General features: G+C 29.1%; 3 protein-coding genes across 4 annotated transcripts; all 3 read left to right on the top strand.

Moving 5' to 3' along the window:
- Nucleotides 1-221: 221 nt before the first annotated feature.
- On the top strand, nucleotides 222-4,632 carry LOC105149429 (mitochondrial basic amino acids transporter). Of its 2 annotated transcripts, none has more exons than XM_011061836.2 (4): nucleotides 222-514; nucleotides 1,445-1,698; nucleotides 3,203-3,330; nucleotides 3,425-4,632. In XM_011061836.2, exons 2-4 carry the CDS (start codon nucleotides 1,659-1,661, stop codon nucleotides 4,514-4,516), a joined length of 1,260 nt encoding a protein of 419 aa, XP_011060138.1. In that variant the 5' UTR covers nucleotides 222-514; nucleotides 1,445-1,658; the 3' UTR covers nucleotides 4,517-4,632. The 2 variants fall into 2 exon arrangements, with proteins under 2 accessions (XP_011060138.1, XP_087260513.1); XM_087404387.1 differs by lacking the exon at nucleotides 222-514 and adding an exon at nucleotides 902-1,053.
- A 135-nt stretch (nucleotides 4,633-4,767) lies between these two features.
- Nucleotides 4,768-12,078, top strand: klhl10 (kelch-like protein 10). Its single transcript, XM_011061837.2, has 8 exons — nucleotides 4,768-7,609; nucleotides 7,858-8,173; nucleotides 8,237-8,689; nucleotides 9,146-9,315; nucleotides 9,677-9,846; nucleotides 10,249-10,407; nucleotides 10,709-10,913; nucleotides 11,131-12,078. Exons 1-8 carry the CDS (start codon nucleotides 7,383-7,385, stop codon nucleotides 11,369-11,371), a joined length of 1,941 nt encoding a protein of 646 aa, XP_011060139.1. The 5' UTR covers nucleotides 4,768-7,382; the 3' UTR covers nucleotides 11,372-12,078.
- A 1,554-nt stretch (nucleotides 12,079-13,632) lies between these two features.
- scat (VPS54 subunit of GARP complex scat) lies at nucleotides 13,633-20,822 on the top strand. Its single transcript, XM_011061838.2, has 13 exons — nucleotides 13,633-14,198; nucleotides 14,488-14,866; nucleotides 14,996-15,098; nucleotides 15,558-15,721; nucleotides 15,905-16,104; nucleotides 16,351-16,536; nucleotides 16,639-16,765; nucleotides 16,872-17,126; nucleotides 17,409-17,834; nucleotides 17,921-18,201; nucleotides 18,265-18,482; nucleotides 18,611-18,827; nucleotides 18,922-20,822. Exons 1-13 carry the CDS (start codon nucleotides 14,101-14,103, stop codon nucleotides 19,181-19,183), a joined length of 2,916 nt encoding a protein of 971 aa, XP_011060140.1. The 5' UTR covers nucleotides 13,633-14,100; the 3' UTR covers nucleotides 19,184-20,822.
- The last annotated feature ends 22 nt before the right edge of the window (nucleotides 20,823-20,844 follow it).

The raw sequence follows: 20,844 nt of genomic DNA, 5'->3' as shown, positions 1-20,844 counted from the left end.
TTTAATTAAATAAAAAAATATTTAACTTTATTGTATGAATTTTGAGAGATCTCAATACTATAATTGCCATCTTAGATCATTCATATTATTTATGCATTTTGGTCTTTCATGTTTTATCTTTGTAATGACCAAAATAACTCGTCTTATTTTCAGTATCATGTTATTGATTGTAATAATCACATAGACATTTGCAAATGATGCCAATATAAAACGAAATAAATGTATTCTGAGCAATACTGAGACTCAATCAGTCTTATCGTGGAATGCTTGACCCATGCTTCACATGATCAACGATGGTAGTTTATTGCGAATGTATAAATGTTACTAACATATTTTTCAACAATATTTAGTACACTGTTACAATGACCATTTGTGTAGATATGTAGTGGTTTGATAATGCAAGCATTATCTGTGCACCAAGAAGAAGTATCGATTTCAGTAAGAAAGAAGATTCGACAAAGGAAGCATGCAGAACGATTATTTTTGTTTAAACGTTACGTACATGTGATTTTTGGTAAGAAACAAACGAAAAAGTGATGCTTTAGAATTTATTTGACATCGTCTGATAAGTGAAGTTTTGACAAAAACTATGTATAACTTTGGATGAAACAGTGTTTTAAAACAAATTATTAATACTTTTGAATCTTTCGCGGGTATTTCCTTTTGGTGCTAAAAGATTTGCGAGCTATTGCTGTGTCGTAATCCATTGCCAATGTCAACGTTTCTGAACTTTGCTGTTTACGAAACGTTGACATTAGCAATGGATCACAACACGGCGATAACCCATAGATCTTTTGACACCTCTGAGAATTAAAGCAAAGCGTATATATATATATATATATATATATATATATATGAATAATTTTTGCTTTAATAATATTCATATATATATATATATATATATTACAATAATGCAACCTCGGAAAATAAAAATCAGAGTATAAGTTGAATATGAAAAAAGAATGGCAGAAGCGTAAAGGCAGCTTCTAGGAGGCGAAAATTGAAACATAAACATGAAAACTAAGAGTAGTGTGAACCGTTCCTTATATAATAGTAATCATGCAATATGTATATAACAAAATATATGGATACATTAATTTATAACAAATTTAAACATAACAAATTTATAACAAATTTAAAACAAATTTAACATACTTAGTTTAAATCGGTGTTAGAAAAAAATATATATAAAGTAAAAAGGAATAAAAAATATCTAACTCTATTAAATTAATTAAAAATATTGCGATAATTTTACTTTTACAAACCATTTGATAATATTTAAAACACTTAAAAATAAATAATATTTTATAATATTTAAAATAAATTATAAAATAATGTTAAATGTAATAATTAATAATGTTTATATTATTAATTATAATATTTCTATAATATAAAATAGACTTTAGTTCGTTTAAAATTTTTTATTGTTGACTAATTGTTTCAGGAACAAGTGGATATTATTTTGTTTAAAGTTTAATTTAAAGGAATCAGTTATATCAGTCTTTCATGGATTCGAATTTATTGGCCTCTATAATTAACCGATCTACAACTTATACAATTTTCGATGCATATTTAAAAGGAACGAGATTTGAAGACGAGCCGTATAGAAGCAGACAATATTACAAGTGGAAGATTATTGCAGATAGTACAGGGCAAAGATGGCTTACCCGCTTGATTTCCTTGCTGGATGTTTGGGAGGTAAAGTTTTATGTATATACAAATAAAATTACTGATTTAAGTATATTTTTTTAAACTTTAATTATGTTTTTCTTTAAGTTTGATATAATTTATATTATTTTTGATTTAATTTATATTAGAATTATTTACTGTTTTTTTAAAATTTGTCATTCGCTTGATAAATATGCAATTAGTACTGGAAATTCATCATTCTTTTCATATGATATTTAAGTTGTTTAAATAAAAAGATTCAATTATGTTAATGGAAGTTAAAGTTATTTGTTTTCTATATAGGGTTTGAGAATTACAGCTGATTAGTTTCAACATTTTCCTGTGGAACATCCTGTATAATTTGAATTGAGTTAAAATAATCAATAATAAGAAACAATTATATTATCATATGACTTGGTTATCACAGATCAAGACTAACACATTTAGAAAATTTTATAATTTCCTGTTTTATCAAACTGACGCAATTTAATAATTCTGCTATATCAGTTTATATTTTAACTTATAACGTTAGAACGACAAATTATATCTTTAAAAGAATCTGTTGTCAAATCATTCAATCATTTTATTGCATCAGGCAAGTTTTAATAAATACAAAATATATAGCAATCCAGACAATTAGTGCGTAAAAGACGTTATAAAGATGTCATAAAAATTTCTCTTAGACATCTCTGAAAGATAGGATAAAGCCAATGGCTGCGTTCAGCAGCATAGAAAGCAGCTTTGCAACTGTTGTAAAATTCTTGAATATTTCATTGGTTTATATTTAGATCCCATGAGGAACTAAGGGCAAGACCAATCATATTGAAGAATTTTACAATTGCAAAACTGCTTTCTCTGCTGAATGCAATCAATATTTACGCCACATATATAGAAATCAGAAAAAAAGAAGTGAGAGATTTTTGCTGTATCCAAGTATTTAACTTATGAGAAATATAGATTCCGTCGTGTTGCGTATTGTTCCTGGCTGAATTACCTTAGTAAAAAGTTTAATAATAAATGCAAATTATTGCATTAATTTAAATTGTTAGTAATTTAAATTGTTAGTAATATCTTAATATCTTATATCTTAACATTTGTAATATATGCAACAAATTTTAGAATAAGGTATTATCTATTATTTTATATATGTATATGTATATTTATTATTCTTATTTTCAAATAAAACTTTGTAAAAACACATTTTATAAGTTATTGTATCATTTTACATCTTATTTATAAATATTATTTGTAATTTTTTATGAGTAATACATTTCATTCATGAATAGCTGTACTCCCATCCCTATGGGATGTATTATTTGAATTTCCAATCTTTTTTATAATAGTAACAGTATAAAAATGTTATTGATTAATGTATTTTATTTATCTTAAACAGTAAATAATACTTGATAAATTAAGTTTTTGATATGTAAATACGGCATATACATATAACTTGAATTACTCTATCTAAAGACATTTTTTAGATATGCTTGCTGGGAAACATATCACATAATAAAATTTATCTTATAAACTTCAGGATGTGCCGGTATTATGGTGGGATATCCTTTGGATACGGTCAAGGTCCACATGCAGACTCAAGATTGCTGCAATCCAAAATATCGAGGCACCTGGGATTGTTTGCGAACCATACTCGCGAAAGAATCGGTAATTTATTACATCAAATTGGATTTAAAGTTTAATCGTTTTCACATTTGTAGGTAAAACCTATTAATATTGTTATTTATATATTTTTGTGTAGGTGACTGGTCTTTATAAAGGAATGACTTCGCCAATCGCAGGGGTAGCTGTGGTAAACGCCATCGTCTTCGGTGTTTATGGATATACTCAGCGGAACTTGTTTGAACCTGATCGATTGTCATCGTATTTCTTGGCTGGTGCATCTGCCGGATTTGCTCAAACTCCTGTTTCAAGCCCAATAGAGTTAGCAAAAACACGTCTGCAATTGCAATCCACGGGTCAAGGTAATTTTCAAGGACCAATGCAGTGCTTGAGGAACATCTATAAGCAGGATGGTTATCGTGGCGTCTTTAAGGGTCTAGGTATTACATTCCTTAGGGAAGGACCGAGTTATGGTGTGTACTTCGTGACCTACGAAATGCTAACCAAAACATCCTCCAAGCAATCGATCTCGACGTTTCACATGATGTTGGCCGGAGGACTTGCTGGTACAGCTTCTTGGGTGATTTCTTATCCTATCGATGTTATCAAGTCGCGTATACAAGCGGAAAGTAGTAATCGTTACTCGGGGGCTTTGGATTGTCTTAAGAAGTCTATACGTGCTGAAGGATATAGCTGTTTGTATCGAGGTTTAAATTCGACGATTCTTCGAGCGTTTCCGACAAACGCGGCGACTTTCGCTGTAGTCACATGGACGTTCCGATTATTTGATGAACAACCAAATGAGGTATCGAAGAGGGAGGATGTCATGTCAAGAACGATGCAATCGAAAAATCATACCACAAAAGGATATGAATCCTTTACTAGTAAATGGAACATATTCTTCGATAGTATTTCGAGAAGTAATTTTGTTACTCCATCATACTCTGTCGGATCTATATTGCCGATTAGCAGACAATTAATGCCAGATAATAGTGCCTGCTTGGTCCACAACTGCAGACGATCGGGTTGTAAGTACGAGAATGCGTTGAAGCACAAGAGTATATTCGAGAGTTGGGAGGAGAGAAAAAGAAAATTGAAAAACGATGAAGGAGTTGAGGAGGATGACTATGTTGACGAAAGAAAGGACTATGACAATGTTAAGGTAATCATAAATACGTGTACTTGTAATCTGCAACACGTACTTGACGTCTCAAATCTGGATAATATTTGATGTTACTGCAGTTGACAAATCTAGCACGTGACGTGTATATATATTTTTAGTGTAATATATGTAAAAAAGGAAGATAATATCTATTTAAATAAATTTTTTTCTTATAATTAATTTAATTAATGACAAATGCATATACATATCGCTCCCTTACCTAAAAAGACACAACAAAAAAGATGATTTTTGAGTTATTACAATGAGTAAGTTGGATAAACATTATACCCTGTCAAAAGTAAATTAACTTAATTAATTAATTTCATAAAAAAGCATTAAAACATTACTAAAAAGGATGGTTTTAAGGATTATGAAATGAACATAATACAAGAAATGATATTTAATTATGTTAAGAATATATTATTTAATTACTCAATAACTTTCTATCAAGTTGAAAAATAATAATTCCTTTCTTCTAGGAAACTTATTCTTTGAATTGTGTCACTTTTATAAAATATGGGAATGATATGCCCAGTCAGAAATGATAATGGAATCGACATCGAATCGACGTCGATTCGACATCGAACGACATCGATTCGATGTCGATTGTGTTATCATTTCTGATTGGGTGTACATAAATATATCACAAGACAACGCGTAAAATGAATGAGTTCTTAGGTGGGATTTATAAACATCAGAAAAAAGACAGCATGTTGGTCTGCTGTCGACAATAAAACACCCAATGAATGATACCAGTGTAATATTGGCAATTCTATTTGTCGAATATTCATCAGGTATTAATAATACTATTTTACAGTAATTATTTGATATATCGAATATGTATATATATAGTTTTATATTAATACAGTACTAGTAGCGAATCTTGCCGCGAACTATGAGTACTGTACTAATACTTATCATATGAAACAGAGTTTTATTTTCTGTAAATATAAACTATACAAGATAGAACACAACATAAAAAGACGTAATATTATGTAATAATTATTATGTTTTAATAAAATGACAATAAAATGATGTTTTGAAGGTAAGCCCTCAAAACTGGGTTCCGAAATATTATAAAAGTAAATAAAATGTTAATTGACATATTATCTATTCATATAAATTAAAAAAATTTCCTTTTCTACTTGCGAAAAAGTTCAGGGCCCATATTCTGTAGAGTTATTTGTATCATTAAGTAAGCAACACCCAACGAGAATCGCGCTTTTTTCCTAGGATAGCCCTTGTCATTGGTTATCGTTAGTTATCGACACCGACAATTGTTATGTACAGAATATGGACCTAGAATTGGACCTAGAATACAAAAATGAAAATCTTTTGGAACTTTTAATATTTCTGAATCAGAAATGGAAAGGGATGGAAAAGATTTCATAATTCAGAGATTAAAAAAAAATTATTTTTTTATTTTCTGTCTTATCTGGGATAGTATTGTTGAAAGTCATACTGGTTCTACATTGTTAATTGATATTGTGTTAGCATATATTTAATATTAAAGCAATACCGAATTTCTAATATAGATATAAGGTTGACGATCAATACTGAATCAGATATATCCAATATTACGTTCCAATATTACGATAATATTGAATTAATATTGACATATAGTAGCCTGCCAGTATTAAAATTCCGATATCCATTACTAGGTCATTGTAAGTCTCAACCTAGGTAGCTTAATTGAAGTATGTTCTTACGTTAAGAACGTAAAGTTGGAGCTGGATTAAAGTTAGAAACTTGCTAGAAAAGTGTATATCTATAATTCCACAATTGAAGTAATTGAGACAAAGAAATGATTATAAATTTAAATACGGTATTATATATATATTTGATATACTGGACATAGACGCTTATAATGAAATTTGTAAAATGTGTTTTAATTCTCTTTTTTCTATTGTTTTATTATAACTGCTTGATTTAATCGATACATTAAGACTGACATGCTTTAAATTTTTATAATTTCTATCGATTTGTATCCTTAAAATGAGTTAACACAATTTATACTTGCACAAGCTCGCTATGAAACAGGAATAGAAGGATCTCTTTTGTCAAGCAGCAGTCTTTGATTGATTGGCGGACATGTAAGACCACATGTCACTGCCAGCGCGATATTTATTCGCTTTTAAAATCATTAAAAATAGTTTGTATTTCTCTTACAATTCCCTCACCAATCTCGTTCCCCCTTCACACTCTTCTGCATTTCTTCAGTCTACGAATTGGTCTTCAATCCTCCCCCGCCCACGTGTCAAAATTTTGACACATTCCAAATTCTCAGCACATATGAACACACACGGCAGTACCTTTCAACCATTGCTAATTGTTCTCAGCAATTGATCAAACAAGACTTTGTTGTAACCACGTTTTTATTCCAAATCAAAAAATTATCAAGTTTTAAACTATTGTCACTAAACCTGCATCACGATTAATACAATTTGTTAACCTCCTGCGCGATTGCTCTAAATTTTTAGGAAACATTCTTACTGGGTAAGTATGCAAGCTAAATTAATAAATATAGGATAAAGTTTTTGAAAAAGCATTTTAGTATAGACAAATTTTGAAGTAGTTTAAATGTATTTATATTTATAATATTGTACTTGTATATTTAACCAATTTAGTAATTTATTAATAATTCATTGAGTAATGTATCTTTCTATATTATTTTACTTCCAACATTAGCATGAAATTTCAAATTAGTAAGATAAGATAATTCAAATCAGTAAGATAATTTAATTTTAATTATAATATTTCTGGACTTTTTATATCTTTCGCAATATTGTAATACACCTTATGTTTAATATTTAATAGCTGTTTTTTTGTAGGTTCTTGAAGAAATCAATTAATTTAATTAAACTATTTAAATGTTGTGATAAATCATATCGCTATTTTTGCGGGAGCTAAACCCTTCAATTATTCAAATTTTGATATGGATGCAGAGCCTACAACCAGTAACAAAAAAAACGAAAAATATAATATAAATAACCAACGTTTGATAGCCGAAAGTGGTGGCCGTTGTATGAGCACACAAGCAATGCAATCGCTTTATGATTTCCGACAGAATAATCTGCTTTGCGATGCAATATTAAGATTAGAAGATGGTGGTGTCTTTCCAATTCATCGAGCTATACTTTCAGCATGCAGTACTTATTTCAGGTTTAATTTTAATCAGGTTTAATTTTATTGCTTCTGAATTTTATATTAAATTATTCGAATTTATATACAAAATAATTGATTAATAATAAAAAAATAATTACTCTATAAAAATAATAAAAAAACGATAACATTTTAATAATTTGTTACTCAGATTTGTTATTACATTTTTGTGTAATAAAATTATTAATATTATACAATAACTATATACATTTACTGTCACAATCTTTATTAGTAAATTAATTTTACAGGACATTATTTACAACTACATTGCATTCTCGTGAAAAAACTGATGTCCTTCTGCCAGGTGTGACAAGTCCAATAATGAATCTCTTGCTGGAATATGCATATTTACGATCCATTGATGTGAATCGTGAAAACGTGTGTGAATTATTGACCACGGCGGATTATCTAAGCATTGTAGGTGTACTCGATTTATGCTGTGACTATCTAAGAGATAATTTAGCACCGGAAAATTGTATCGGAGTGATGAGATTCGCCCGTCAACATTTTTGCAAGAAGCTAGAAAATGATGCTTACCGTTTTATTGTAGGACATTTTGTCGAGGTGCGGCTAGTATAATAATTTACGTATATCATTTCTTCATAATCTAATTTCTCTTACTTTCAGGTGTCACAAAGAAGCGAAGAAATTTTACATTTACCTATTGAGGAACTGAAACCGTTAGTCGGCGCTGACGAATTAAATGTTAAAAGCGAACAAACAGTTTGGGAATTAGTTCTGAGATGGATAAATCACGATCCAGAATCTAGAAAAGATTATATCGTCGATCTAATGAAGAATATCAGACTCGGTCTCTTAGACACGCAGTTTTTTCTGGAGAATGTCAAGGATCATCCTTATGTCGTAGGCAATGATGCATGCAGACCCATTATCATCGAAACTCTGAAGTTTTTATATGATTTAGAGATGATTACTCAGAAAGATGGAGAAGTACCAACACCGGAAATTGCACGACCCAGAGTCCCACATGAGATTCTGTTTGCCATTGGTGGATGGAGTGGTGGCTCTCCAACAAATTATATCGAAACGTATGATACAAGAGCAGATCGATGGATTCCGGTAGTATTAGAAACTTTACAGTTTTTTCAACGTAATTTTAATAAACTGTAAATATTGATATAGCTAGATTAGATTTTTGTTCTTGTTGTCATTTGTAATGCAACAAGATAAAGAAAAGTAAGATGTAAAAATTAAAAAATATAGAAATGAATATAATAATTGTTGTTTATTCAGTTTGGAGCTTCCTAAACATGTGTCGCGATTGTAACACAATTTTTAAAGCAGCAAACATTTGCGATCTATCTAGTTTTAACAAACGTGAAAAGACGAGGAAAATTAATTAATTATTTATATTGCCTTATTTATATTTTGGGAATCTTTAATCTAATCCTTAAAAAAAGAATTAATTAATAGCTTCGCATTATTCTGGTACGCTGTATTAAAATTAAAGAATATTTCTACTTTATTTCAATAAAATTTTAACAATTTATTTGTGTAAAATCTTGAGTTTTTTAGATCGAGGAAACAGATCCGACTGGTGCGCGAGCTTATCACGGACTTGCGGTAGTTGGCTTTGATATCTACGTTATCGGAGGATTTGATGGCGTCGATTATTTCAATAGCTGCCGTTGCTTTAATGCGGTGACCAAGGTGTGGCGAGAGGTTGCTCCCATGAACGCTAGAAGGTCAAATATATTTCAAAGGGGCTAGTCACTATTCCTGTGATTTGGATAATTTTAATCTTATTATTGATTTATTTATGATAAAAACAATCAAAGAAACAGTATTAAAATACAAAATATGCGTTTACAGCTGCCTTTAAATAGATATATATTTTCAAATTATTTTTAAATTATACATATACAAGTATAGTTACACTAATAGAATACGTATACAATAGACAAAAGAAAATTAAATAAAAACATAAATAAAATTGTACGCAAACATTATATAAATATGAACTAAAATTTAGTGACTAGATAATGTCGTTCCTTGATAATGTCGTTAGCAATGAAAGCTCGCATCAGAATCTTTTCATTGTCGCAGATGTTATGTCAGCGTGGCAGTTTTAAACAATCTGGTTTACGCAATGGGAGGATATGATGGATACCACCGGCAAAAAACGGCAGAACGCTATAATTACAAGACAAATCAATGGTCCCTTATTGCGTCAATGAACGTGCAGAGATCTGACGCTAGTGCAACAACATTAAATGGTATTATTTTATTTTTTATAATCTGTTCTGATATGTTTATTTTAGTTATCTAAAAAGCACTGTTTATAACTGCATTAATATCTCTATTTTATACGGGATAGATTTTTAAAATATTTTATAATTTAAAAGGTATCTTGTAAACTTTTTGAATTTTTTAATAACATGAAAAAATCTCATTTCTGTGCATAAAAACAAAATAAATGTATGTACGAATAATTTTGGAATATATGTATATTAAAAAAAAAAGGAAAAAGAATACACATTATAATAAAATTATTTATTGAAAAGATATAAATATGTAATAAATTTTTTAAAGTTTGAATACTTGAAAAATCATTATTTCTATTATATCATATAAAAAAATATTATAAAACTTATTGATAAATTTTTTATGCGCTACAGATAAGATATATATTACGGGCGGTTTTGATGGACATGATTGTATGAATACGGCCGAAGTGTATGATCCAAGCACCAATCAGTGGACAATGATAACAGCAATGAGGTCACGAAGGAGTGGTGTGTCGTGCATATCTTATCACGGCTGTGTTTATGTTATTGGTATTAAAACATGTACTTGTTACAAGAGAAATTTCATTACATTTGCGTTACTTATATATAAACTCATTTACACATAAAAAAATTAATTTCAAAATATTCTTTTTCATGCAAAACTATTTTAATACATATGTATATATATATATATATATATATATATATATATATATATATATATATAGATAGATAGCTTAATTTATTTCATAATTATTCACTTCTCTTATAATTGTTTTTCTCATTGCAATATCATTTTACATTGTTATTTTTATTAATTATGAGAAAGCTAATAATTTTTTTCATAAAGGAGGATTTAACGGAATATCGAGGATGTGCAGTGGGGAAAAATATAAACCTTCTACAAACAGCTGGAGCCATATTCCTGATATGTATAATCCACGTAGCAATTTCGCCATCGAAGTTATTGACGATATGATTTTTGCTATCGGTGGTTTTAATGGTGTTACTACAACATACCAGGTGGAATGTTACGACGAGAAAACAAACGAATGGTAATTATTCCATTGCATGAATCTTTTATTATTAAATTTTATAAAATTTATGTAAAAGATTAATATAGAGTCAAAAAAATAATTGCATATTTTAGTAGCAGCGATTTAATAAATTTTGTATAAAACTCTTACCTTAGTAACAAGTTTACAAATTTCATTTTTCAAGCATATATTATATTTACAATACTTATATTAATTCCTACAACTGTAAACATAGGTACGAAGCGACAGACATGAATATATGTAGATCAGCACTGTCAGCCTGTGTGATTATGGGTCTTCCAAATGTATATGATTATATTCACAAGCACCGTGAGCGCTTGATGGAAGAAAAGCGTCAGAAGTTACTGGCACACGAAGTTCGTCGGAATCAGCAACAGCAACAGGAGCAACAACAAACAAGGCAAACTTCGCAATTCGGCCCAATTATACCGACACCACCACCTCTACCCCGCTAATAAATGAGAAAGATAATAATAATCAGCAGCTAATACCAAATAGCATTATTATGTAAATCAGCCAAATGTATAACATCTGTTCCATTTTATTGCGATACAAATTTTGGATTATTGCCAGATGAGATAGCAATCAGAAAAATGAAAGTCAACTGGTCAATTGTCAATAACAGAAAACTGTTTATATATTTGGCAATGATTATTTTTGACTACTTACAAAAAGAATATTTTATTATATTTATATGATTTTCAGACTGCCATTTACCTCTCTTTGTTAAGTTAAATCTTTTTTGATACTGCAGATATTTCTATTGAATCTTTTTGCGATTTTATACATACGTTATATATAGTGCCATTTCAAATAATTAAATTAATTAAGATAAACGATGAAACAAGTTATTCATTTTTTGTTTTGGAGATTAATTGATTGGAGATTATTGATTTAATTATTGCAATAATAAAGCTCAGAATGGTAATACAAATTAGAATAATTGTTCATGTAAAAAGGGCACAGCAATTGATAAAATAAATCATGAAATGCGAAAAATAAAAATAAAATTTTATGAGATAATAACTTTGTGATAAATATAAGAAATCGATCATATAAGAGACATTTATTTGGCATTTTTTTAAGACGACATTATATAAGCAAATGGATGCAGCAATACCGCATGTAACAGAAAATAAATAATTGTAACATATACGATAAAGTGCAGTTGTTTACATTTATTTATGACATTTACTTATCATGCAAATGAAATCATGATATAGTGATGTCTACTGTACAACTTATACACAATTGCTTTTTAACAAATACTGTAAACAGATTAATTTGTAAGATGACAATGTTCTTTTATTTCATTTTAAAATTTAAATAACTACAAAATGTTATATATTTTCTTATAACCATTTAAAATTGTTAAAATATTAAAATTGCAAAATTGTAAAATATAAAAACGCGATGTAATACGTATACGTATATTATGATATATATATCATATATATCATAAAATGCTTATTGTCCTAAATTTGTTTCGTATTGTTGAATTATAATAATTTAAAACATAAATTTTTGATAAGGTAAATACATTATCGATAGATCTTAGATTAGAAATATTACAGATATATTTTTAAGATATTAATAAATTTCAATATTTGGATTATACAGACTGTCCCGCAATTTTTTGTCAAGCGCTTTTGTGTAGATAGAACGGACTAAATTGAGTCGAAAAATCCTCTATCATTTTATCATTTTCACAAAAATTGATTAACGAAATATTAATTACTAAAAATTGTCGAATCCCAGTCAGAAATGATAATGAAATCGACGTCAAAAGCATCAAACCAATGTCGAATCGACTGGGATATTGGATCTTCAATAATTTTTTACTCAAATACTATCAATTTTACAAAAAAATAGCAAGAGACAAAAATTGTTTATTTTCTTCTCATAGAGCTCTAAGAATTTTTTATTAATTTTTTAGTACTGCGCATTTTCTTATAGGCAATTATTTTTGCCAACATGAGAAAATATGGTATTAAAAAATTCTGAAAAAATTCTCAGAACTTTATGAGAAGAAAATAAGCAATTTTTGCATCTCTTGCTGTTTTTTCTGTAAAGTTGAGAGTATTTGAGTAAAAAATTATTAAAAACCTATATTTAGCGATTTTTAATATTTAATATCTTGCGAAAATTGTAATATGGTACAGGACTTTCCGACTCAATTTAGTCCGCTTTATTTATATAAAATCACTTAACAAAAAATTGCGAGACACCCTGTATATATAAACAAATTTATTTATTACTATAAAATTTATTGTTTGTAAAATAGTTAAAAAAGTTATTAATTATGATAATGTTTGGGAATGATTAATCTTTCAATATTTTTATAATCTTTAACAGCTAGGAAAGTAAATAGATATATTAATTATAAGTAATAATTGTATTATTATTAAATCAAATTTTTTAATAATTAAATCAACTCTTAAATATATAATAAAATTTCTATACATATAACACACAAAATTTATTTAATTAAAATTATATAAGATAGTAATATATTGGGCTGTGTTTAGCAGAATATTTATTTTGCAATTGTCGGTGCTGAATATTTCAGATAATGACCTTATCTTTTGTAACTACGTGTTGGCAAGGAAAATCGAAGTAACATAGAATGGAAAGTGTTGATGGCAGTGGTTCTTTGATCCGCACGCCCTCTGAAGAAACTGATCTAAGAGTAAAATTCATTAATAGCCTATTTCAGATTTCAGGCCACCTGATATCATCAGTTTAGTCTGCGCATGACGCGTGTCTACAGGATAATTAGAAAAACCTTTCGTGTTGAGAGATGAATTATAATTTGTGAGTCATCAAATATACGTGATGTATTGAAGCAGATGACACACTGACATGTTCTAGACACGCACTGTTTATAAATAGTCAAATTTTATTTAACGATGGATATCATGTCAATCATGTACGAAATAGTAGTTAGTAACCTTCGCCACGCCGCACCGGTTGTTCCGTTCCTGAGTTAGCCAACGTGTATCGATGTATATCATAAAACGTGTGCATTTGTAAGCGGGGACGTGTAATCGCTAAGTGGCTGTGTATTCAAAGTCGGAGAACCGAAGGACTCCCGACTCCGGGTGAATTGGTGCTTCGAAACGCGCTTGTCGACGCAATGGTGAGCTGAGGTGAGCTGAGGTGAGCTGAGGTGACACAGGGGGCAATGGCGAAAGTCGTGAGAGGGTCCGATTCGGTGCCCATGGTCTTGTTGTGCGAACATTGTACTAATCAGACGTTCAAACAAATTCAAGACTTCGTTCGGTGAGTCCATCTGCTTCATCGATCAATTACGATGCTTCGGTTTTTTTCAATGATTTTATTTCAAGACAACATTTTTTAAATTTATCAACGGTTTGGAGACATAGCTTAAAATGACATGAGCATCTATGTTCTTTCTCTCAATAATGATATATTATATAAATCAGAAAAACAATTTGTAGAACAACATATTTGTAAAACATTTTTGATGACATATGCTATTTTAATAAGTGTAGTTTTTAATGTTTTTATAAGTATATTAGACAGTGCATTATTTTATAATTTGTTTTAGGCATTTGAGAGATCAACATTGTTCCAGAGAAGGTGGATCTTTTGTTTGTCTCTATGGTTATAATGGGGTATGCACTAGTCTTCCTGTGGAAGGTGTTTCTGACAAGGATTATATAGCGCATGCCATGAAGCACGCAATTATGCAACAGCAACGAAAAAGCAATGGCGATTTATCTGAGGCAAGCTCATCATGGACCGTATATTCTGCTGCACAAAACCTACCTGCTGTTCTCAATGATCCATTTAAAGGAAAACAGAGTAACTTTTTAACTCGTACTTGGGGAGATGGATTTGTGGAGAAAATTGATATTCCAAAAAGTCCATATCTTCCTGAAGTCACCATACAACATTTTGAAATGTATCTAAAAAAAATTGCAAGGGTAATTATTCATGCACTACAACAGTATCTAATATTATCTGTAATAATTTACATAAATATTATCTGTAATAATTTACATCATCCTTACTATTTTAGCAATAATTTATTTACTTTCTATTTGTTCTTTCAGAGATATCGAAAACATTCGCGTATGAATTTGAATGCCAACAAACCAACCACTCCAAATGAATTGCTCCAAAATTTTCCTAATCTTAAGAAAGTGAAGTCATTGGGTAAAATTCTCTAATATTTATATCGTAAAAGATATTGAAGAATAGAATTTAGTAATAGGAATATATGTATCTTGAAATAAATATAAAAGAACAATTTACTTTTGCAAGAAATGAATTTAGATTCTATTTCATGTGTCATATTTTACTCTTTACAGATAAATATTTTTATAATTAAAGGATTAATCTATTTTTAATATATCTTATTACATATTACATTTTAATCTATTTAAATTTATTTAGAAATTAATTAGATATGTTTTACATGAAAATCATAGATATGTTATACATTTATACATAAATTTAATTTATTAGTTTTTTAAGCTTTAATACTAAGTAATCTTATTTTGGATTTTTATTGATAATAATAGTCATGTAAACTTATAACTAATATTTCTAATTTTTATCTAGTTATAAAATATAACTTTTTACCATTAAAAATTGCAACATTTTTTGCTTCAGATCGGCTACAATTTGATTTAACTAATATTCCAAAGATCTTCTTAGTTCCAAATTTAGATCTTTCACAAAAAGATAACTTTGATGCTGTATTCCCGTTTGCGAAAGATGGCCTCTTAACTGAAGAATGCAATATTGTTATGCACGTGAAGCAAATGCAAGAGAAGGTATTATAAACATAAGAAAAGAACAGATTCAGTTTATAAAGCTTATTATTGACATATTGTATTTCTTAATTTAAATGTTTATTATATTATAAAAATAATTAGACAATACACAAATATATATAAAAATGAAGTTTTCGATGTTTTATTATTTGTTTTTAATTTATACAAAATATGTTGCTGCAGCTTAGTCACTATTTGGATGTTGTGGAAGTCCGAATAGCGGAGCAGGTTGCGTCAAAATCTCAAGCCTTTTTCCATGCAATGACATCTCATGATGTGCTTATGGAACAACTCACACAAACTATTACGGTTCTAAAGGCACTTAGGAAAAATATTCATCAAGTCGATAAGCATCTAGTCAAGAATTCTTTAGAAATTTTACGGTAAGTTTGTATATATGTAACGTATGAACTATTTAAAACATTTACTACATTAGTATTTCTTAAAAAAACATAAAATTAAGTAAAATAGAAATATAAATTAATAACACAAGAAAGGAATGGTTTTGCTAAAGTAAATAAATTTTACTAAATACAGATTTGAAAATAATGTGGGATTATTAAAATAATTATGTAATTATATATTTAATTTTATACATTTAACTTGATATTTATTGTTTTTGGTTGTAGCTTGGAGCGCGCTAGATCTAATAGATTAATGGTTCAAGAAAAATTAAAACTTATGGCAACTGTGCATCAAAGTCAACCGATGATACAATTATTGTTGTCTACGCCAGATTATGTTGCAGCATTAGATCTTATTTCTACGACGCAAGAAATTCTCTTGCAAGAACTGAACGGAATACATAGCTTTAGGTAAATAGAAATTCTGAAAAAATTATTTTTATAATTTATGATTATTATTTTATTAATAAAAAATTATTGAAATATTTACAACTTGTTATAAATGTTATCTAGACATTTAAGTTCTCAACTAACCGAAATGGAGAAGCTTGTGGATAAGATGCTGTCGACTGAGTTTCAAAGATACGCAACAGCGGATCTCAATAGGCCATTAGGTGGCGAGAATACCGTTTTAGATGGTGTAAGTACATAAATAATGTTACATCACATTATATTCTTTGTTTTTAGCAAACAAACCTCCATACATCTCTTCCCAGTAAGATTGTTTATACACTCTTAATGAATAGGATAAACTAGTCTCCATCATTTCTGGTCTACTACGTCAAAAACATTTTCAATTCGTGGATACATACAAAGAGGAAGCTGTGACCACTGTAAGAGCCTTAACAAAGCAACGGGTGATAGAAGCTTTGGCAGCGAGTGATTGTTGCAGCGATCAGCAAGCAGCAGCTCTCGAAGTCGGAGGTCTCTCATTGACGGAAAGATTATCTTTGCTTCACAATACTATACAATCTTTCACTTTTCTTCTATTACGAGTTAAGGTAAACAATTTAATAATTCTATCAATTTAATAATTCTATGTATATATATATATGTATATACATACTTATGCTCTCCTTCATTATATTCTGCTTTACATTATTTATTGTGGATTTTTAATTTTTAACATTAAATGTCTTGTGTAACTGAGCATTAAAATTCATATTAAGATTTTTTAATTGTGTCGCTGTGGAATAAATGAAACGTGTGTTATATAAAACCTGTTTATTATATAATATATAATAAATTAACAGGAAAGATTATATAATATTCTGTTATATTAGGCAGTTCATGATGTAATGAAAGACACCGCGGATTTATCAGCAGGACGTTTATGCGATGGCTCATTTGATGAATCCGTACCTGATCGTTTATTGACTCGAGAAGAGCATTCGCGAGTGATTACTAAACTCTGTGACATGATTACTTCTGTGTGTGATTACTGCCACGAGCGAATGGGAAATCTACTTTCAGCTGGGGCAAGTGAGAAGGATAAATTCCACAACGATAAGGACAAGATAATTGCTGATGTTTCACAGAATAAATTAGAGGATAAAGACTATCATACTTGGAATGATAAGAACTCTTGGTTGAGTGAGAGAGCAACAGCCGCTCAAGTTTGCCAATTAGCCAATATGGTCGAAGAATTTACACACACCTGTGAAAAACTTTGCGGCAAACAATGTACTGCTTTACGATCGGCATTTAAAGTAATTATTATTTGTGCATGTCATTTAAAATTTATTTATTAAATGGAATAATCCTTTTATCAATGCATAATTCATATTTTTTACAGGCGCAAGCAAGTAAATTTGTACATCGCTTTCATAATGAACGCAAAACTAAGCTGACGCTACTATTGGAATCTGAAAGATGGAAACAAGCTGATGTACCATTAGAATTTCAGTCATTAGTAACGTACGTATACGAGAACAAACATTTTCCACTCAAAATACCCACGTGCGAGGACAGCATGAAGAATGAAAGCGTGGGGAATTTCATCATAGTTGGCGATGAAAAATTTGCTGTTGTTGGAACTGCTCTAATGCTTATACAGATGATACACGAATATTGCAGGTAAAGCTAAATTACAAAGTATTGTTCGTAAATCTTTCATAATATGACATACTTTGTTTTTAGGACTGGTAGTGAATTAGTTGCCTTGTCTGGAACTGTAGGAAGACAATTAGCCGAATTGTTAAGACATTATAATTCACGATGTTGTCAACTAGTTTTGGGTGCGGGTGCAATGGAAGTTGCAGGCTTGAAAACTATTACAAGCACGATTCTCGTATTGGCGGCGCGAAGTCTTAAACTTGTATTGTGGTTTATGCCTTTCGTGAAAGCACATTTTCAAGGTGATTTAACATGTTGAATTATTGCGTTAAATATAATTTAAAAACATATAAAATTTAGCAACAAATAAAACGTTAAATATGAAAAGATTTACTTAAAAATATTCTACATACGCATTTAATATATTCAGCACTCACGGGACAAAATCCAAGTCGAGGACTCATTGGCATGTCTGGTATTAGTGGAGGGGTAGCTCTATTAGATAGCGTTGAAAGAGATATTCGCGCACACGTTCGTGAAATTGAAGGAAAAATCCTCATTATTGTAGATAATTTATTAGGTGGACAAATATCTAAATGGACAGCAAGACCTCCAGTGCCATCCAAATCTTTCAGAAACATTTCTAGGTAAGTATTTGGATAATGTTTATAAATATTCAATATTTATAACGATTATGATGTCTAACATTCTTGTCTTTCAAAATTTTATTTTTATTTGTAGTTATCTAATGAAACTTCATGAAGCTGTTTCTGGTATTTTGCCTACTGTCGAAGTACAATCTCTTTACCGTACGGTAAATTCATCATTCAAGGAAAAACTTAGAGAACAACTAGTTAAAATGAATATAGTGAATAATGGTGGCCCACAACACGGTGTGGTTACATCAGAACTTACATTTTATCTTGAAGCCTTAAGAAAATTAAAAGTTCTACCGAATGAAGAGTTAAATGACAATTGGATGAGCGACATATGGACTAGATAACATGCAGAGCGCGTAATATACTGCATTATAGAAGCAATGAAATATTATAGAAAAAGATGACTAAAAAAATCAGTGCATTTGTCTTCCTTTACTCATTATATTTAAAATATGAAACATATAATAACAATGCTCTTCGATTGTCTGATGAATTTTATGAAAGAAATATTATTTGCGTTAAATTTTGAACATTATGAATACTTTAAATAACTATTGATAATTTAATATGACAAAAAATAATTATACATATTGGCAGATTACGACATAGCTTTGCTAGTTTGATGTGAAAAGAAATAAGAAGTTTCTATAAAATACATATTTAATATTGAAAAAAGAATTTGCCGCTAATTATAGCTGATTTTGTATTAAATTAAACAATATTAATTTACTAAAATATTGTTTGGTATCGTTCATATTTAAAACTATAGTTTTGTGGATACATTCAACTAATCTGTCATAATATGTTCACCTCTCTCTCAAGCAGTCTTTTACTGACCATAGTGTTCAAACAAAATTAGTGTAGAATATACATATATCTATCATAGAAACTTTGAAAATATTATTTTCCAGGATAGACAAAAGAAGTATAGACAAAAATTGAAGGAAAGAACAGCATCTATTTATTTGTAATTTAATGTTACATTTCGCAAACGTTTCAGTATATAACGGTGCTGCAACAGGACCAAACGTAATAACTTGTAAGATTTTGTATAATATATATATTTATTGCGATTTACTGCGTATGCAGTACTTTTAAAGTTACACGTTTCTTTAAAAGGCTTTTTTTCATAATGAAAATTTTATATCAGTATCAATCAGATTCAATCAAGTTCATATATGTATGTACATACAAATTAAAAATGACAAATGTTTTAATTATTATATATTTATTATTATTATTATATAAATTAATTGTACATTGATTATAATTAATTAAAAATAAAAGTTTGTAACAATATATGGTCCACGTTTAAGAGAAATTGTAATAAAAATATATGTGCTTTTTATTTATACTTCGGCAAAAAAAGAATGCATAATGATATTAATGTTTTTAATTTATATACATAAACTAATGAGACTCCTGTGCAATTGTGTTAATTTGTTATTATAATTAAATATGAAACATAATATGTTTTTCTAATGATGGAAAATGTTTTGGCTATTTTAGAAACTATTCATTCGTATATAATAATTTATAAATTGTTGAATTTTATTGCGGATTGTAAGATATACACCATTCCTGATTTGATCTAGTCCAAGTTGTACATAATGTATGCAAGGAAAATATATTAAAAAATAATTAATTTAATTAATAAATAAATTTGCGAATTGTACACGTGTTATGCGCGTCATGATTTAGCGGAGACATATTAACATGTTGTAAAGCTCTGAAAACATTTTTATATCACAAAGAAATCAAAGAAGCTAAATGAAAGTGTTCAGAGTCGATGATTACAAAAGATATCATTGTAGATTTCTTTATCAAGACTGATGAGATCTTCCGTTAGATCATTGCGCATATAATTAAAACGTTACGCAGACGAGTGATTAACGTAGGTGTAAATTATTATATCTTGTACTATCGTGATGTATTCTGAGCGTTAACATAAACAATTAAAAAGTAATTGTCATTAACTGGAAACAGTATAATGTTATTTACTTAA

Source organism: Acromyrmex echinatior, chromosome 3 (assembly GCF_024713525.1).
Source record: "Acromyrmex echinatior isolate Ae372 chromosome 3, ASM2471352v2, whole genome shotgun sequence".
Lineage (NCBI taxonomy): Eukaryota > Metazoa > Arthropoda > Insecta > Hymenoptera > Formicidae > Acromyrmex > Acromyrmex echinatior.
Note: the sequence above shows the minus strand (reverse complement) of the source record. Positions and strands in the feature narration are given on the sequence as shown.